We start from the raw sequence: 17797 nt of genomic DNA, 5'->3' as shown, positions 1-17797 counted from the left end.
TGGAAGAAGCATTCAGAACTAAAAAAACCCCTGCAGTGGCAGTAGAAGACTTATTAGGAAAACACTGATAAGATGAATACTCATCACGAGATTCACAAGTGAGTTCAGAAGGCACTCAAATACAAGGTAATCAAATACTAATTCCACCTCTCTTAGAAGCATCTTACTGCTGCTAAAAGACGGTTGATACAAAGCTACTATTATTAGAGTATTCTGGAGTATTATAAAATCACATACCAATCTAACATCTGTATTATGTAATTAATAAATTATTAGAAGGGACAAAATGCAAATCTTGTGTAAGAGTAAGGATGATTCTGTAAAAATCATCATATTATATATTCCTTGCACTGATCAGAGGGAGTTATGAGAATCTGGGTAGGAGAGATTCAGTCAATTTTCTGAAGGTATTAAAGGAAGTATCTAAAAGCCTGTTAAGACACTAAGCAATCTCGGTATTAGAAACCAGATACTTACATGGATAAGTTAGCAGGTGACAGTAGAGAAAGAAGAAAGACTCTCTGTGAATTCACTGAGGACCTTTTATAAACTAGCACTTTTTTAAACATTTGGAAAAAGGAGTAGCACACAAAGTGACAAAATCTGCTGATAAAAGTTTATTAAAATAAGTGAATTGTAGAAGACTGAAGAGGACTGCACTTTAGTAAGTGATACAACAGCCAAAATGCAAATGCTCATAAAAAACCCCAAGTGATTTTTGTGGGAAAAAAACCCCCACAAGCATAACTTTATATACAGGAAAATAGATTGTGTCTTAGAAAAATATCATGAAGCTGTGAAACACATACTACTACTCAGTGAACAAAGTGGCACTAAAACAGGGCTTTAAGAAAACACCGCTTCAGTGTTCAATCGAAAAGTAAGCCTAACATTAGGAAATCATAAGATAGGGACACAGAACGAAGTGGGAATTCAGTACATGTATATCTTGATTGCTGAATAAACCTCAGCCCTTTGTATCAGAAATGGCCAGTGAAGTTGGAATACAGTATGGAAGACTAAAAACACCACAACAGAGAGACAAGCAGGGATACAATAGCAGTCTAACAAACCACATCTTACTGAAAAGATGCATTCATTAGAAGATGCAAGTAATAGTTTACTTTTTCATAAGTAGAGAATATCACACAGCGTGAGCAATATGCTAAATGTAAGAGAAGCTACTTCACTCGAGAACTGCAGTTCTGCCACAGACGCTTAGATGATGCTTCATACAGATCCTGAAAGCAATTAGGCAGCCTCAAAGAATTAAAAAAAATCAGTTAAGACTTCTTAACACAGAGATAGCAATTCTGAATTGCAAATCACTGGCACCTGCAACAAGAAATCAGGAAAATATCACTGTACATCTATGTTGTTTGCGCACTGTTCCCTACGCAACTGCTGTTAGTCAATCTCAAAATTCTAATTTAAGTTAATATTCAGTAATGTCCCACTTTGCATTTCATAGGTGAATAAATGCCGTGCTCATTTTAAATATAATTTCACTTTTTATGTCAATTGGTTTTTGTATAGCAAACTGAACTTACCTAATTTTAAAATATGTAATCTCCCCTTACACAGATTATAGAGACCTCCAGCCATGATTACATTTTATGCAAGTTACTAACACTGTATTATTGATAAATTTTATGAACATACTGTTTTATTAATTCAAATAATGCTACAAAAATATATTTTATTTATATAGCTTATAAACGAATCACAACCTATATTGAACAAAAGGCTTATTTATAAGAGTAATATTCCAATGCATTAAAATTCATTTTTTCTCCAATGATTGTTTTAAATTTTACCTTTTTCGGGATCCAACTGCTCCTGGGAAAGAATACTACACAAGACTGGGTTCTTCCACACTCCCTTCTCTTGAGTAAGTGTAGTTAAAATATGCAGTTCCCCGCTGCCATTTTCCATCAACTTTTTATGAGCCACCTGAAGGATGTATTTTACAAAACAATGTGTTGTTAAAAAGAAAGAGAAGCATGTCTTTTATGTTCTTTTATATCTTACGTAAAAACAAACAAAAAATCTCCACAAGCCACCAGACAAAGAGCTAAATGCGTATCAAAATAACCTTAGTATGCAGCCTGTAACAGCATTACTTTTAGTCCACTTCCTAAGATTTAGCCAGAGAAACCTCAATCTCAGGAGGGGGACTGAACATCCCCAGTTTGCAGTGCGATTTATCAGCAAAGCTACTTCTGAAAACAGAATTTTGAAACGTGCTTCCCTTTTGAAAACAGGATGAAAAAAGTCTCTTGCACATATACTGGTGTGACGTCAACTGTAAGACCTGATGGTTCTTACTCAAATATGACGAAGGTAGACTGGATTCCTAAAATTAACTGAAATTCTTCCACACCTCAATAGCAGGATTTGTTCTGGAAGCAGAGTTCTATTTATGAGCAAACTAAATTGACTGAAAACTCTGAGGATTACATAGCAACGCACAATTAACGCTAGTCCTGAAAGAGGAAATTGCTCATTTCCATCTCTTCACATTTCTTTTACTTTCCCACCTGCTCTGAAGACTATGGAGCCTCCCGGCATAAACATGTCCCTTAGGAGTCAATCTGCATTAGACAGATGCTAGTAAAAAATCACTGTGAAAATCAGCTTTGGATTTTCCTTTATTATTTAGGCTGGAAAATATGAAGCAACTGTATCTTGTCTTTTTTTGCTGTAATTATTTCTCTCTCTCTACCCCACTACATATTTTGATAAATTACAGAATATCTCGAATTGGAAGGGACCAATGAGAGTCATAGAATGGCCTAGGTTGAAAAGGACCACAATAATCTACAAGTTTCAACCCCCCTGCTGTGTGCAGGGTCGCCAACCAGCAGACCAGGCTGCCCAGAGCCACATCCAGCCTGGCCTTGAATGCCTCCAGGGATGGGTCATCCACAACCTCCTTGGGCAACCTGTTCCATCACCACCCTCTGTGTGAAAAACTTCCTCCTAATATCTAACTTAAATCTCCCCTGTCTCAGCTTAAAACCATTCCCCCTTGTCCTATCACTATCCACCCTCATAAACAGCTGTTCCCCCTCCTGTTTATACGCTCCTTTCAAGGACTAGAAGGCCACAGTGAAGTCTCCCTGGAGCCTTCTATTCTGCAAGCTAAACAAGTCCAATTCCCTCAACCTTTCCTCGCAGAAGAAGTGCTCCAGCCCTTCCTGGCTGGAGAATCACTGAGTAAAACTTCTGTCTCCATGCAGGACCGCCCCAAAACTCAAACCCTGCGCCTAAGAGCATTGTCCAAATAGTCTCTGAACTCTTGCAGCTTGGGGCCACGACCACTTTCTTGGTGAAGGACCTCATCCAAATCTCCACCTGCTCCTCCCCTGACACAGCTCTATGCTGTTCCCTCAGGTCCTGTCACTGTCACCAGAGAGCAGAGATCAGCGCCTGCCCTCCCAATTTTCCTGATGACAGAGATGTTGGCCACCATGAGGTTGCCCTTTAGTCCTTCATAATTTTTGCTGCCCTCCTTTGGACACATTCTACTATTTTTACATACTTCTTGTATTGTGGAGTGCAGAACTGCCCACCATACTCAAAATGAGGCTGCACCAGTTTTGAGTACACTGGGACAACAACTTCCTTTAGCTATACTGTGCCTAATGCGCCCCAGGATAGAGTCTGCCTTTCAGGCTGCAGGGGCACACTACTGATGCACATTGAGTTTAACATCAATCACATCCTTCCTTACTTTGCAGGGTTGCACTACAGCCACCTGCACCCCAATCTATAAAGTACATACAGGATTACACCATCCCAGGTGAAGAATCTGGCATTTGCTCTTGTTAAATGTTAAACAGTTGATTATTGCTCTGTGTGATCTACCAAGATCTCTCTTTCAGTCCTCTCTAGCCTCAGGGCAGTTGATGGCTGTGTAGTTTAGAATAATCTGCAAAATTATTTAGCGGGCACTCAAACCCAGTGTCCAGATCATTGATAAAAACACTGAAGAGAACTGGCTGTAAAATTGGGAATATCAATACTGACTGGCTTCAAGTCTGATATTACCCCATTTCTACAACCCTTCAAGCCCTATCCTTATGCCAATTGTTCACTCATCATATTTATACACACCTATACACACATTTTGTCCAGAAGGATACCATGAGGGACAGTATCAGAAGTTTTTCTAGAATCCACAAAACTCCCATTCCTTTTGATCACTAAGTATGTAATTTCATCTTAAAAGGATGTTAACTTGGTAATGCATAACTTCATAAATCCATATTGGCTTTGAACAATACGAATTGTCATTCAAATATTTTTCAATAACTCACAAAGTAATATTCTTCATAATTTTGCCAGGCATAAAGGTGAGACTGAGGCCTGTAATTGCCAGGGTCTTCTTTTTTGCCCTTCTTGAAAACTGGAATAACGTTGGCAAGCTCCCAGCCAACTGAGAAGCACAATTTGTTTCAACACCCTTTTCTGAAAGCAGAGCTCTAATTCCTAACCAACTAGTTAGCCCAGCAGAAGACCTAACAGTCTGGAAGCTTTGATAGATCTTGATAGATAGATCATTAAAAAAAATAAACCTCAAGTGCACAACTGTAAACAGCAAAAAATAACTTAGACAATATTGTTCCATTTCTAATAGTTTTTAAAAAAAGAAGTATAAAGAGTGAACTTCCTTTCAAATATTTAAAAGGAGTTTTTCTCCAAAGCTGCTACATGAACTATGAAAGAGACAAGTGATACAATTGACAGCTGAATTTAAAGCTGAAGGGTTTGATCTTTGTCATCCAATAGGAAACAAGTCTTCAGGCATGCTACATAATATCCTTACATTTCCAACACATTTTTAAAAGCTAGCAAGTTTCCATTGCTCAAACTCACCTGTACAAAAGCCTGAAACTCTTCCCATTTATGTTCAGGTAAATCAAGGGGCAGACATAACAGAAGTTCAATACAGCTTCTGAAAGGCAAATATGAATAGTATCTGATGCGTTTTTTTGCTTTTAAAAGGTATAATAAACAGTTTTTTATTCTAGTATCCAAATAGCCATTTGTTTAAAATACCGAAGTTGCAATAAGGGTTCTTTTGTTTGAACAGATAAAGAGAAGGTGGTCTTGGATACTTCTACATAATTTAGAAAAGCAGCCTCTCTAGAAAACACTAATTCCAACAAAAAAAGAGAACAAATGAAAGAATTTTCCACTGAAGTCCAACACTGTGAACATGATAGGGATGGTGCCTTGTCCTACATCAGAGGGGTCCTAAAGACTGCTCCATCTCCAATAACCAAAGACATTCTTTCTCATATGCAGCATTCACCACGAGGAAGGAAAGTGTCTCCCAACTGCACTGGGGCTGGCTAGGATGGAACTCATATTCTTCATGACAGCTTGTATGGTGTTTTGACCAAAACAGTGACTTTAACAGCCATTTTAGCTTCTGTTCCACGCTGTTCATACAGCATCAAGGCCCTTCCTTTCTCACTCTGCCCCTCAGTGAACAGACTGAGGGATGTGCAAGAGACTGGGAGATGGCACATCCAGGAAGATGACCTCAACCAACCAAGGAGATGTTCCGTGCCATGCAACATCCTGCTTAGCAATAAAGAAGGGGCAAAAGGGAAAGGTTACCCATCTTTTGCAGAGGAACTGGCTGAGCATCAGCCTACCTGTGAGAAGTGTTTAAATCTTGTTTTGTTCTTCCACTTCTCACTTACTTATTAAATAATTATTATCTTGGCACACCACAAGTTTTCTGCTTTTTATTGTTCTTTCCTTGCCTTTCTCAGCAAACAGCTGCATGGTGCTTAGCTGCCTACCAGCATTAACCCACACCACCAACCTATTTAGAGTTTATATAATAGTAAACTGAACTGAGAAAGCATTCAGACAGTGAAAAGTTACTACTATACAGTTTGGGTTTAGTAAACAAAAAACATACTTACAGTGCTAAACGTTCGAGCACAAAGGCTACATTTTCACACTCAGAGGTAAGATAAGGTCGTGCCTTAACATAACTTCGGATAGCCACTGTATACACCTCCAACAGGGGCAGAGGATCTTCTGATGTTTTCCACTTCTCTGCATACTCCAACAGGGTCTGTTCAGGGAGAGGAAGAAATACAAAGTTTAGGAACAAATACAAGTTTTCAATTTTGTACTCCTCGCTAACAAGACTTTCCTCCTTAATGATTACATTTATTGCCTTAATAGGAATTATGTAGGTCACTCCAAAAGTAGTGCCTCCTACTTATTTCCATGAAAACAACAACAGATACAAAGGGCACAACAACAGCAATTGATAAAACAAAATTCCAGCTGCAAAACATTATTTTGCAGCATAGTAATCACCATTAGCTATGCACTTTTGCCAGAGATGAACAAGACTCTGCATGCCACGCTTGTCAAAATCTGCAGCAGTGGAGGTGACCCGCTGTCACCACTGCTGAAATGCACCACTCACTGCAGCAGTGTGCTCATGCCCTCTGTTTGGCCTCCATTACATCCAGCAAGCTTTGATGAGTATCAGTAGGTGCTACTTCTTCCATATGGAGGAATTCAATGCCACACTTTCACTTCATTCACGCTTCCATGTCAAACGCCCTGTTTTCATACTGCCTCTCAGCTGCCATCCGTCACATGGCAATAACAACAGAATATTGACCAGAAGGTTTAACCTCTATTGCCATCCCACCAACATTCACCTCTGACACAGCAGGCCAATGCAATAAAACAGAAAGTATTACCCTCGGAGCAGTTATCGTAAATGCTTTCAGAAATGTATTTTTTCCATAAAACACACAGTTTCATAAAAAATTGAAACTTACCTCCCCCCAACACAATAAGAATTGCTCACTGATCATACAAAAACCAAAGGAGTGACAATTTCCCCCCATCGTAACACCAGATGATTCTGTCTGCGTTCGCATTTTCTGAATATAAAAGCCTAAAGATCACATCTGGAAACACAGATAACCTTTTTTCTCCCCCATACACTCATAAATAAGGCACTGAAATAAACATTTTTAGATGCACATCTGTACAGTTTAGCTTCTAAAGCAAGTAAATAAAAGCATTATCTTAATTTTAAATTCTATACTTTCAGGAACAGTTTTACCTTTCCTCTCTCCTGCCATCTTGCCAAACTAAGCGTTTTGAAGACTACAAATATACACCTAAAGCTCATTAGTTAAAAATCTACTTTCCTACTTGCCATATGAATAGAAAAAAAAATGTTTTAGAAAAAAAAAAACTAAATAGAATGAACTACTTAGAATAGGACTAATTAGAACATGCAACTCTGCAGGGATAGGAAAATCACAACCATCACCAAAAGTACAGAAGGCTTCCATTCATGTCAGGGAGGTCAGCGGGACTCAGACACGTATTTAAGTTGGAAAAATGAGTATGGTTCTCACATCAACATACAAAACTTCCCCCTTAGATCCCTGCTCTCAAGCCTAGGGCAGCATAACTGGTAGGCAGACGACTTCTGCACTTCTGCGGACTGTAGCCTGATGCATTAAGATGATGGGTGTTGCTGTTTACTTTTTAGGGTGCAACAGATAGAAATCTCACAGTAACAAACAGCAATTTACGTCATCCAACACCCCGCTCAAAGAAGGAACATTAGAATTAGCTGTTTGGAGTAACACCCTATGAGGATACTCATCCCATTGAGTATCCTAAGGACAGAGATCCTACAGTCTCTAAGAGTAACCTGTTCCTGCTTTTGACTAATGTTTACTGTGGCTCTTTCTCACCAGTATCATAATGCAGCCCCACAAGTGCTGAGTAAAGGGACTGATTTCCCCCACGGCTGCACTCATGTTAATACACATGCACAGGGTGGGCTGCTCAGCTCTCAGTCTAGCAGGACAGCAGGGCTTTCCCAGAAGAGCTGCTCCCCAGCAGTTGGCCCCAGGCTGCAAAAGCACAGGGCGTTCCCTACCACGTGCAGGGCCTCAGCTTGCCTCAGCTGAACTCCCTTAGCCCATCCCTCCAGGCTGTGGAGGTCCCTATGAGTAGTAACCCTGACTTCCAGCACGCAGACTGCTCCCATCAATTCAGTACCATCTGCAAACCAGCTCAGGGTGCACTGCCCTCTCATCTCATTCACCAGTAAAAAGTCACAGAGCTTGTGCTCCAGCGTCAAGGCCAGACAGGATGCCACAGGCAGCCTGCTGCCACCTGGACTCTGTACTACACATCACAGGTCCTTGAGACACACTGTTCAGCTACCTTACTATATTGCCTGCATAAGCAGGCTGTTTCATGATTTATAAGGATACTATGGGAGACAAAGTCCAGGGCATTGCTGATACCAGGTAGAAAACAAAACAGCTACACAACATTAGCTGCTGTCCTCTCATCTGCAGAACCAGCTATTTCTGCATGGCAGGAAACCAAGTTTGTCAACATAAAGGTATTTCACATAGCTCCTACAGTCAAGGCCATCAGTAAAAGTCATGCTTTCTCTTTTTATGTCAGATGTAATTAAAATACTTTTGACAATATCGGTTCAACTCTGTCGAAGTTTTTTTCCTAGAGAAGAGAATTAGAAATAGTCCTCTGGACAATAAAGTTTTTCTGCTACAGAATGTCTCATATACCTGAATAAAAAACAATGAAGTGCAGCCCAGCTAATTTCAACATGCAAATTAAAATGTAACTCTTAATATGTAAATATAACAATATTAGTGAACTCTTTATGCCTGGGATATAATGCAACTCAAACTATCAAATTAGACTTTGAGTAAGCCATCTCTGCCTTTACGTATTAAAAAGAGAACAGAATGTTAATTCTTTGGCACAGACAAGTCTGTCACAGTAAAAGGCAAACCAAAACTAAGTTTATTCCTGTCTCCTACTCTTCAGTTTAATGCAACTCAAATTCAATACTGCCTTGTCTATGTCACACATCTGTCCTGAGTTAGCTAATGGTAGTATTAAGAACATGCTTAAAATTCTCCTGTTTGCCAAAACAAACACTCATTAAAAAAAAAAAAACAACAAAATCCGTGTTAAACTGAATCAGAAAATGTTTCAATGTGCTTGTTTGCAGTCACAATACCACAGCCAAGTTGCAGCACAGACAAAACAAAATACCAAGGGTATTCCAGTCAAGGACATTACAGGCCAAAAATTTTCATTTTTTCTGGCAAATAGGCTGCGTTAAAACTGATTTTAATTTAAAAGGAAATCTCAAAACAAAGTCACCTTTCAAAGAAGTTACATACTCCATCATTTGCTGCAGCAGAAGACAGTTTCTGCAGCACCCAGTGCTCCCTGCTGGAATCCTGGGTCTCAAAGGAATATCATCTGCTTTGCTCTCACAGTCAACACGATCTCCTTGTAAGAGCAGATAAAAAAAGCACCGCAGATCATGGCAGAGCAATCAAGGGACAGCAAAGCACAGCAGAAGCATGAAGGAAGAGACAGCAAAAGAGGACTGGATAAACAAGCTAGCAACATTAGCAAATGTGTATTTCTGTATCATATGGCAATTCGGACCAATGAACTAGAATAATCAGATCAGAACAAGATTTCAGCTTCATAGGATCTTCAAAGAAACTCCTGTCAGAAGTCCTTCTCTTCCCGAATGCTCATACAGCCAGACGCACTCTGATTTCAGTTACTGATTTGTTCTAGGTGACATGATTAAGGATGCTAGCAATAAAACAGCAAAGTTGAACAAAACAGCCCACCTTACTTTAACAACGAACAGTAGAGCTTATCTAATGTTATGCTTTTATAAAAGAAGCAATTCCTCCTCCCAGGTGAAAATGCAGAAACCAGCTGCTGGTGACATTATGAGTAAATGAGAGACTAGCATAGTAATAAAACATTCAGCATAGCTCTCTGTTCATTTGGATTCTTAAATAAGCCAGGAAAATTCAACATAGTAGTACGGAATGCTGCCTTGCATACCCTGCCATTTAGTTTCATTCAGCTGACTGCTTAAACCTGATACAGTGGATCTGTCCATCATCAATCTGCCAAATAGTTTCTGCCAGTAAGATAAGATTGCATTTAGAGAGTTGATATAGCAAACAGGATTCCTCACTTGATATCAGAAATGCTAGGTTTACCTGTTACTTGATGTAAATATGATTTAAGGTACGGCACATCTACATCTTCAGAAGTCTGCAGCAAGCGGCCAGATTAATGCAATCTTTGATGTGGCAAAGGACATTTCAAAGTTAGCTACCAAATCAGGACAGCATATCATTAAAACCTCCAAGTGTGAAGTTGAGCAGGAGAGGAAAGAGAGGGTGCAAGGAAGGAGAAGGAACCCCACATCTCCCCACAGACATAACTTAAGCAATTGGTTATCTGCTAAGCAGGGCCCAAGAGGATTGCCAGCTGGCACTGCAAAGACAGACAGCAACACCTAACAGAAGAAATTAACTGCCCTCCTGGAGAGATACTGAAACAAGACATGGTAAGTGACGATGGAGACAGACAGGCATCAACCAGATCAGAGGATCTCAAGTTTCACAGGGCAGGAAAGAGAGCTCACAGGTAGTCAGCATGCTGAAAAGCAAGTGAGGCACTACTGGAGTCTGATCTGAGTATGGGAGACTATTTAAGACCACAAGCCCATTATGACAGATAGTCACAGACAGATAGATTATGACAGCCAGAGCTGTCCCAGGCAACTAGGAACTTTACAGAAGCATCATGCAGTCATTAATATCAGAAAATTGGATTGAGGAAGAATTACAGAAGCACCTGCAGAACCTACAAAAGCCCAACCAGCACCATCCCAATCCAAGTCTAGCTTAGTAAGTTGAAGCAAACAAAATTTTATTTTGAAAATATGCTTAGAAGTAGTTAACCAAAATAAAATTAAATTTAACCAAAACAAATTCAAGTGGGCAAGTTCTTAGAATTCACCATCTAATGACAACTATTTGGCATGCTGGTGAACACTGTTCATTAAAGCAATGCATACAGATTCAGAAAAACTGTATAAAGCCTGCAGAGAGGCTTTCACTGTAACAGTGGCACTAATTTCAGCATTAAGTAGTGCTACCTATTGCTACCTATATGTGTAATATGTATTTCATATACATATAGATCAGCCACTTCCAAGCCATTATATGAACTATATTAAGCACTTACGCCCACCACACCCTTCACAAACATTCTTCAAGTATGACAGATATCCTTGTCTGTCCTCAGACTACACAGCACTGTCAGTGTACAAAGAAAATCAAATTCATTCTGTTTTGCTTAATGAATCATTGCTGTGCTCCGTTTACAACCATAAAAAGTAAGAATCTTACCCCCAGCCCTGAGCCTCATTAATTTATTTATCTCCCCAGTTAGGACATGCTTGTTAATCAAGCCAAGTACTGTGTGTAGGGCACAGCAGCAAAATTCTGTTCCTCTGTGAGATCGAAAGTGCTTTTTATTTCAGCTGCAGCTTACATGGTCAGGAATGTTCTGAAAGTGGAAGCACTTCCATTTGTGCAACAAAAATCAATATACATTATATATGTGATTTAAACTGTGGAAAATACAGGTAACGTTCAGACAACATCTTTTATCTTTCTCAGTCGTTATCAGAGTGCTTACATAAATATTTCACAGCAGCAATGCACCCACCAGATGACGTGTTTCTACTTTCAAGTATTGCATCCAGCAGCCTCCTTTGCTAAAATTAGCCCTGCAATACCAAAGCAGTGTTTCATACTAGAAGGGACTGTTTACTATTAACTGGAGTTTCACATGCATGCTCCACGCCTACATGCTTCTTGAGAATCTGACCCTAAGATCTGATTCTTTACCTCTTAGACACCTGGATACAGGTAAGCTTACTTAAGTATGTTAAAACATGCCTCAAACTGTCACTTCCATTCCTGTCTAAGCCCAAGGGACTAACAGAGGGAGAAAGTGACGGACAGCAGAGATACAGGTCAACTGTGCCTCTGAAAGCACTCCTGTAACTAGCAAAATGCCCATTTCAGTGGCTACCCTCAAGCACGTTTACACCAGCAACAAGCATGACAAAGTTGTTAGGAGCTGCACACAGTGGCAGAAAGAACACCCTCTGAAAAGGCAACTAGGAGGCAGTGGCAGCAGCCGCTGCATTACAAGCAGTAAGGCTCAGGAGTGAAAGCACTGCTTAGTCAGATCACCCCAGTACCTCATGTTCACATGGAGCTCATGAAGGCAGGGCTCACCTTCGGCTGGCACAACCCTACAATCTTCTCTTCCAGAATCTGCCAGTAACTGACCCAAAAACACAGATACCTTCACAGGAAACAGCAAAACAGGCTGGTTTCAGAAAACAGGGCAAGCTTTACGCAGAGATCCATTCACAGCTTGTATCATCAGATAGATCACAAGCAAATTAAAGCGAATTGAGGATCCTGAGTTTGCTATCACCAAGCAGCACAGTGCAGCTGTAGGCACGTGGCGAAGGGCTGCCAGATTCCCTCTCTGGGCAGAAAGCTGATACATGTGGGGCTTGTTAGTGGAAGATGCCAGGAGCTGAATGTCAACAAAGATTGCCAGCACTGATGTCAAAAAATGTAGCAGCCTGAGTAAAGAAAGTAAGGCACTGCAGCAATGATTCTGGAACACTTTTCTTGACAAACACCTTAGGAATGACAAGACTAAGTGGATACACTTCCACATACCCAAATACTGGACTGGATGGGGCAATTGCACAATCTCTAGCAACACTTCAAGGGTAAAGAAGTTTTTGCCTTCAATAAATGTATATACAATTCACATGCAAATACACATCATATTAGACAGGCTCCCTTTCAGTTATATTTTTCTTCCTTTGGAGCTACAGTAACTCTGCTATCCTTGAACCACACTTCTCTTCTGTTACCTGAAAAATGAATAGGCTAAGTAAGGTAAATAACCAAAGAGATTACAAGTAAGTTTAAAGAAAAAAAAAAATCAGTTTCAAAGATGGAAGCCTAAAGGTATGTTGTCTGTGAAGTACTTCTCTAACAACACAAAAAGACCTACTTGAGTTCCTCTATAAGCAAAACTACACTCCTTTTTGAAATCTCACATTAGCTATTACTTTGAAAGACCAAGACAACCACATCTGAACATTTCTGGCTGACATTCCACATGGTTAAATCACAAAACTATACTTCACATCTGAAAATTTTATACAGCAAAATACATTCTCTGTGGTGTACAAGAAATTTCAGTTCAACAGCAGTGGAATAAGCCAAAGTAAACAGGGAATCATTTGCATCGTTTGAAAAAGTGCATACTTTTTGGTGGACGATGAGGATGTGGGATATTTACTGGCGGTGGGTAAAGCAGGAACAAAGTTTTTTCAAGAATAGCATAGAAGAATTTAGTAGTTATAATCCCTCTCATGTACTGCTATCAAATTTGCACGTTCTGGAGGCATGCTACTTAGTATGCAAGGGAGTTCTTGCTAAAGCCTTATATGAATGTAAACAAAAGACCATGCTTCATCTTCATGCTGCAACACCCACTGCTCCTCCTTCTCCAGATAAGGCTGCTGTGTTTCCCCTCAGGGTGGCAGAAAGAACGAAACAAAGAGGTAAGGTGCTTCACGTTTACTGTATGTGTGGCCAAACCTATTGACACCACCAGGGCATACACTGGTTAACACCTACATGCAATAAACAACAAATCCTACCATATCCACATATCCATCATCCAAATAGCTAAGGTAAAGAATATTACATCATATTAAAAAAAACAAACAAACACCTATTAAGATAAGAAAGGGGTGGCACAATTAAGGACCTCACAGATCAGTGAAGCACGTAAGATAGGCTCACAGTCTTTCACTTCAAACTGCCTTAAGTACTCATCCTTAATTTTTAAAAACTGAGCAGACCAAAAACCACAACACTTTTTGACCTGTAAATGTGAACAGCAAGTAGCTCAGTGCAGGACTAGATCTTCTAGATGTATGAAATACTAGCACCCGAAAAACTAAAGGAGTGCTGCTAATTTACAATATACAGCTAGCAACCACATAAAATGAGATACATCATTTAAAAATGTGACTATTCAGTATTTAATTTCTGATGTTGTAGCAGATCACAGAATGGCCAGGGTTGGAAGGGACCTCAAGGATCATGAATCTCCAACCCCCCTGCCACAGGCAGGGCCACCAACGTCCACATTTAATACCAGACCAGGCTGCCCAGGGCCCCATCCAACCTGGCCTTGAACACCTCCAGGGTGTCACATCACATGTGACAAAAATTTTTGGCTGTCTAAATCAAAAGCCACCCAGACTTCCAGCATCCTGATAAATTTCCAGCTTCATGTGATATCCAGTACCACAGCACTTACAGTTTATTATAAAGCATGCCCTGATTTAAAGATTAGTAGGTTGCGAAAATATTTTGTCACTATTGTATTTTCTTAAAGCTCTACACTTGAAATAGAGTATTGTGGACTATGACTGCAGAAACAAATTTGCAGTCAGCCTCAAACTTAAGAGGACCTGCTGCTCCAGCAGAAGAACATAGGTTTATGGGTCCAATGAGATTCACCCCAGGGTACTCAAAGAGCCTGCTGACATCACTGCAAGACCCATCTCAATTAGTTTTCCAAGTCTTGGGAAACTGGAGAAGTTTCATTGACTGGAAGCTGGCAAACATCCCAGTTTTCAAGAAGGGCAAGAAAGACGACGCTGGTAATTACAGGCCTGTTAGCCTCACTTTGGTGCCTGGCAGAATTATAGAGAACATTATTCTGCGAGTTAGTGTAAGCCAACGGAGTCATAGGTTGCAGTCAACATGGGTTCACAAGGGGAAAGACCTGTTTATGAAACTCAAATCTCTTTTACGACAAAGTCACCCACCTAATCCACCAAAGGAAACCAGTTCATGTTATCTTTCTGGATTTCAGCAATGCCTTTGCTAACGTTTCTCACGCCATCTTTCTGGTCAAAATGTCCACCATACAGCTAGACAAAAACATGATGTGGTGGGTGAACAACTAACTGATATGTTGGGTTCAAAGGGTAATACGGCATATGGAGTTACAACAGGCTGGTGGTCACTCACTGCTGGGGTTTTGCAGGGCTCCCTTTTAGGGCCAGTTCTCTTTATTGTTCTCAGGAAAGACTTGGATGAATGACTTGAAACACTAAGTTTGCACATGAAACTAAAATGGGAGGAACTGTTGACTTCCCTGAGTTTTCTCTTGAGGGCAGAGGGGCCTTGCAAAGAGACCCTGACAAACTGGAGGGCAGGCAATCACCAACCACATCAAGTTTAATGAGAGCAAGTTCCATATTCTGCATTTGGGATAGGGCAAATCTGGCTACACATAGTGGGGGACAAGCAACTGGAATGCAACCCTGCAGAAAGGGATGTGGCTCAGGTTGACTGCAAATTGAACCTGAGATAACAGCATGCCCAGGCAGTCAAAAGGGCCGCTAACAATCCTGGGGTGCATCAGGCAAGCTGGGGGTTAGGGGAAGGTTCTTCACCAGCAGGAGATGGGCATGGAACAGGCTGCCCAGGGCAGCAGGCACAGACCGAGCCGCTGGAGTTCAAGGAGAGTTTGGACAATGCTCTGACACCTAGGATTTGATTTTCAGGTAGTCCTGTCTGGAGCCAGGATTTGGACTCAGTCATGCTTACAAGTCTCCTCCAACTGGGGATAGTCTCTGATTCAATGATTCTAATGAACTGAATATGACTAGTAATTAAACTATGAGTAATTTAATTAGGCATAAAAGTTTAAATTCCATTTGCTTTCTTTTAGAAGTCTTATCTGCTTTCTGTACTCTTTTGACACCTTGTTATATTACTACATTGCTCAGTGGAAGAGAAATTAATTTCTCATGCAATCCTTGCAAGTCAACAAGACTAAATACCAACACCCAAAAGTTACTTTCATTGCAACAGACAGATCCAATCTTTGGATCACTGTTTTGGACAGTCTTTCCTGTACCTGCTTCATTTCTCAATTTTTAAATCAGTCTTGTGCCAATACCATTACATTCAAACAACTCTAATATTAAAGTTTTGTACTACTCTTGATTTAAAGAAATAACACACTAAGTTGACCTGTGAGATTTTTCTTCCTCCATAAAAGATTATAACCTAGGGAGCAGAAACTAAAAAAAACACAGAAAGTCAGATGGGAAAAGACATAGCTATGAATTCTGCACCACACTTGAACCTCTGAAGTTTGTCTTTTTAAGGCTACAACTCTACAAGACCGCTACAGGAAAAATCTCAAATAATTATTTTTGCCAGTGTTAAAAAACATCAAAGGCCAAACTCTTTATTTTTCATTTTCTCAGAAGTACATGAAAAGACAAATTTCCTGTCAAAATTCTATGTAAGTTTCCAGGCACTGGGAAAAAAAAATAAAAATGCAGAGAATCCTCTTAATGGAGCTTGGAACGCCAGAGATGCATGTTTCACATAGAAACAAGTAAATGACCAGACAGAATGCTGAAATACATTTTTATTTGAAGTAATGTATCATCTGTGATGCTATCACTATCTCACTGTAAGATCAGGAGAGCTAAATATGCAAATTCACACAACTTACATATATTTTTGAACAGCTGACTTCTACTGTAGGTCTTGTTACAAACTCCTATTCACCGGCAGACAACACCTTTTTAAAGTGTACAATAAATGTAAGCGGGAGTAGAATCTGAAGCACTGTGAACTGTTTGGTTCATCTAATTACTGCTTAAGTGGTTCTCATCATTTGAGTCACTTTCTTTTCCTACACAAACTGGGCAAATACAAGGCCATATGTATTTACTTCCTTCAGGTCATGAAATATATATATTGTGGTCAGCTACCAAACCACACAAAAAGAGAATATTACCCTGACCTTTAAAAACTCCACATTACTTGCATGTTTTTCAGCTCTCATTTCCTCAAATTTCACATGCACTACTTCAGATGAAGAACTGTCTTCTGAAGACATACAGCTGCATTTTAAGAATTCAATCCACAACATTGAGCTTTTTTTTTTCCTCTCCTGCTTATCTGTGCCTGAGTTACAAAAGCATGCAGTGACATGCCAGGTGAGCTAGGCAATGCCAGACAACACAGCAGCTGTAAGGATATGAAAATGCTCATCATGTCTATTTAAAGAGTCTTCCTAGGCTAACTGCTATGCTAACAGACTGCTGCTGAGTGTGAGGAACACTGACAGTGCAGCCATACTTATCTCTGAAGAAAACAGAAAGGAGCAAATGATGACATGCTATCCTTTATTACTAGCACGATTGTTTGTTTTGGATGACAAAATGAAAACACAGTCCTGAAAACAAGCTCTAATCCCTTAACCACACTTTGAAATGCACTGTAGCCCATTATCTAGTATCCTACCAGTTTTTGCATTCTTGTATTATATCTTGTAATATCTTGTATTCCATCTTCCCGGGTTTGACGCTTCACAATTAATTTAACTGAAGCTCAGACAAGTGAGGTTTACTAAATTTCTCTTGCTAAAATCGTTTGTTCCCCTTTGTGACTGGGTATTTCATTTTGCTGTCTTTTCCATTCATCTCCATACCTTGCAGGTAATCATTAACAGAATGTAAGGATCTGGAAGTCTGACTAGCAGGCCCAGATAGTTTCTCCAGTATATTCCTTCTCCAGCAAAGGAACCATCTGCTATTCAGGAATGAAAAATAGCTGAGTAGTACATTAAAGACTGCCAGTGTTAACCCCCAAGGTCTCTAATCTTAAATCAGTTTTCAATCCCCAAACCCAACTCTGCTTCTCTTTGAAAATGTTTCAGTTTCACATTGTTGACTTCTCTTAAGGTACAACAGTTATGAGTTACA

The 17797-nt window shown here is 39.9% G+C and overlaps 1 protein-coding gene across 1 annotated transcript in view; it reads right to left on the bottom strand.

Annotated features, from left to right (window-relative positions):
- The window catches only part of ZNF292 (zinc finger protein 292), a 56132-nt gene that overhangs the window by 22265 nt on the left and 16070 nt on the right, over positions 1-17797 (bottom strand). Inside the window, exons 2-4 of the mRNA XM_048935313.1 lie at positions 5946-6100; positions 4882-4960; positions 1818-1953 (exon numbers count right to left, since the gene is read on the bottom strand). Of these exons, the coding sequence (XP_048791270.1) occupies positions 1818-1953; positions 4882-4960; positions 5946-6100 (370 nt within the window). The remainder of the gene's footprint in view (positions 1-1817; positions 1954-4881; positions 4961-5945; positions 6101-17797) is intronic.

Source organism: Lagopus muta, chromosome 2 (assembly GCF_023343835.1).
Source record: "Lagopus muta isolate bLagMut1 chromosome 2, bLagMut1 primary, whole genome shotgun sequence".
Lineage (NCBI taxonomy): Eukaryota > Metazoa > Chordata > Aves > Galliformes > Phasianidae > Lagopus > Lagopus muta.
The sequence above is the reverse complement of the archived record's forward strand: the minus strand, read 5'-3'. Positions and strand labels throughout refer to the sequence as shown.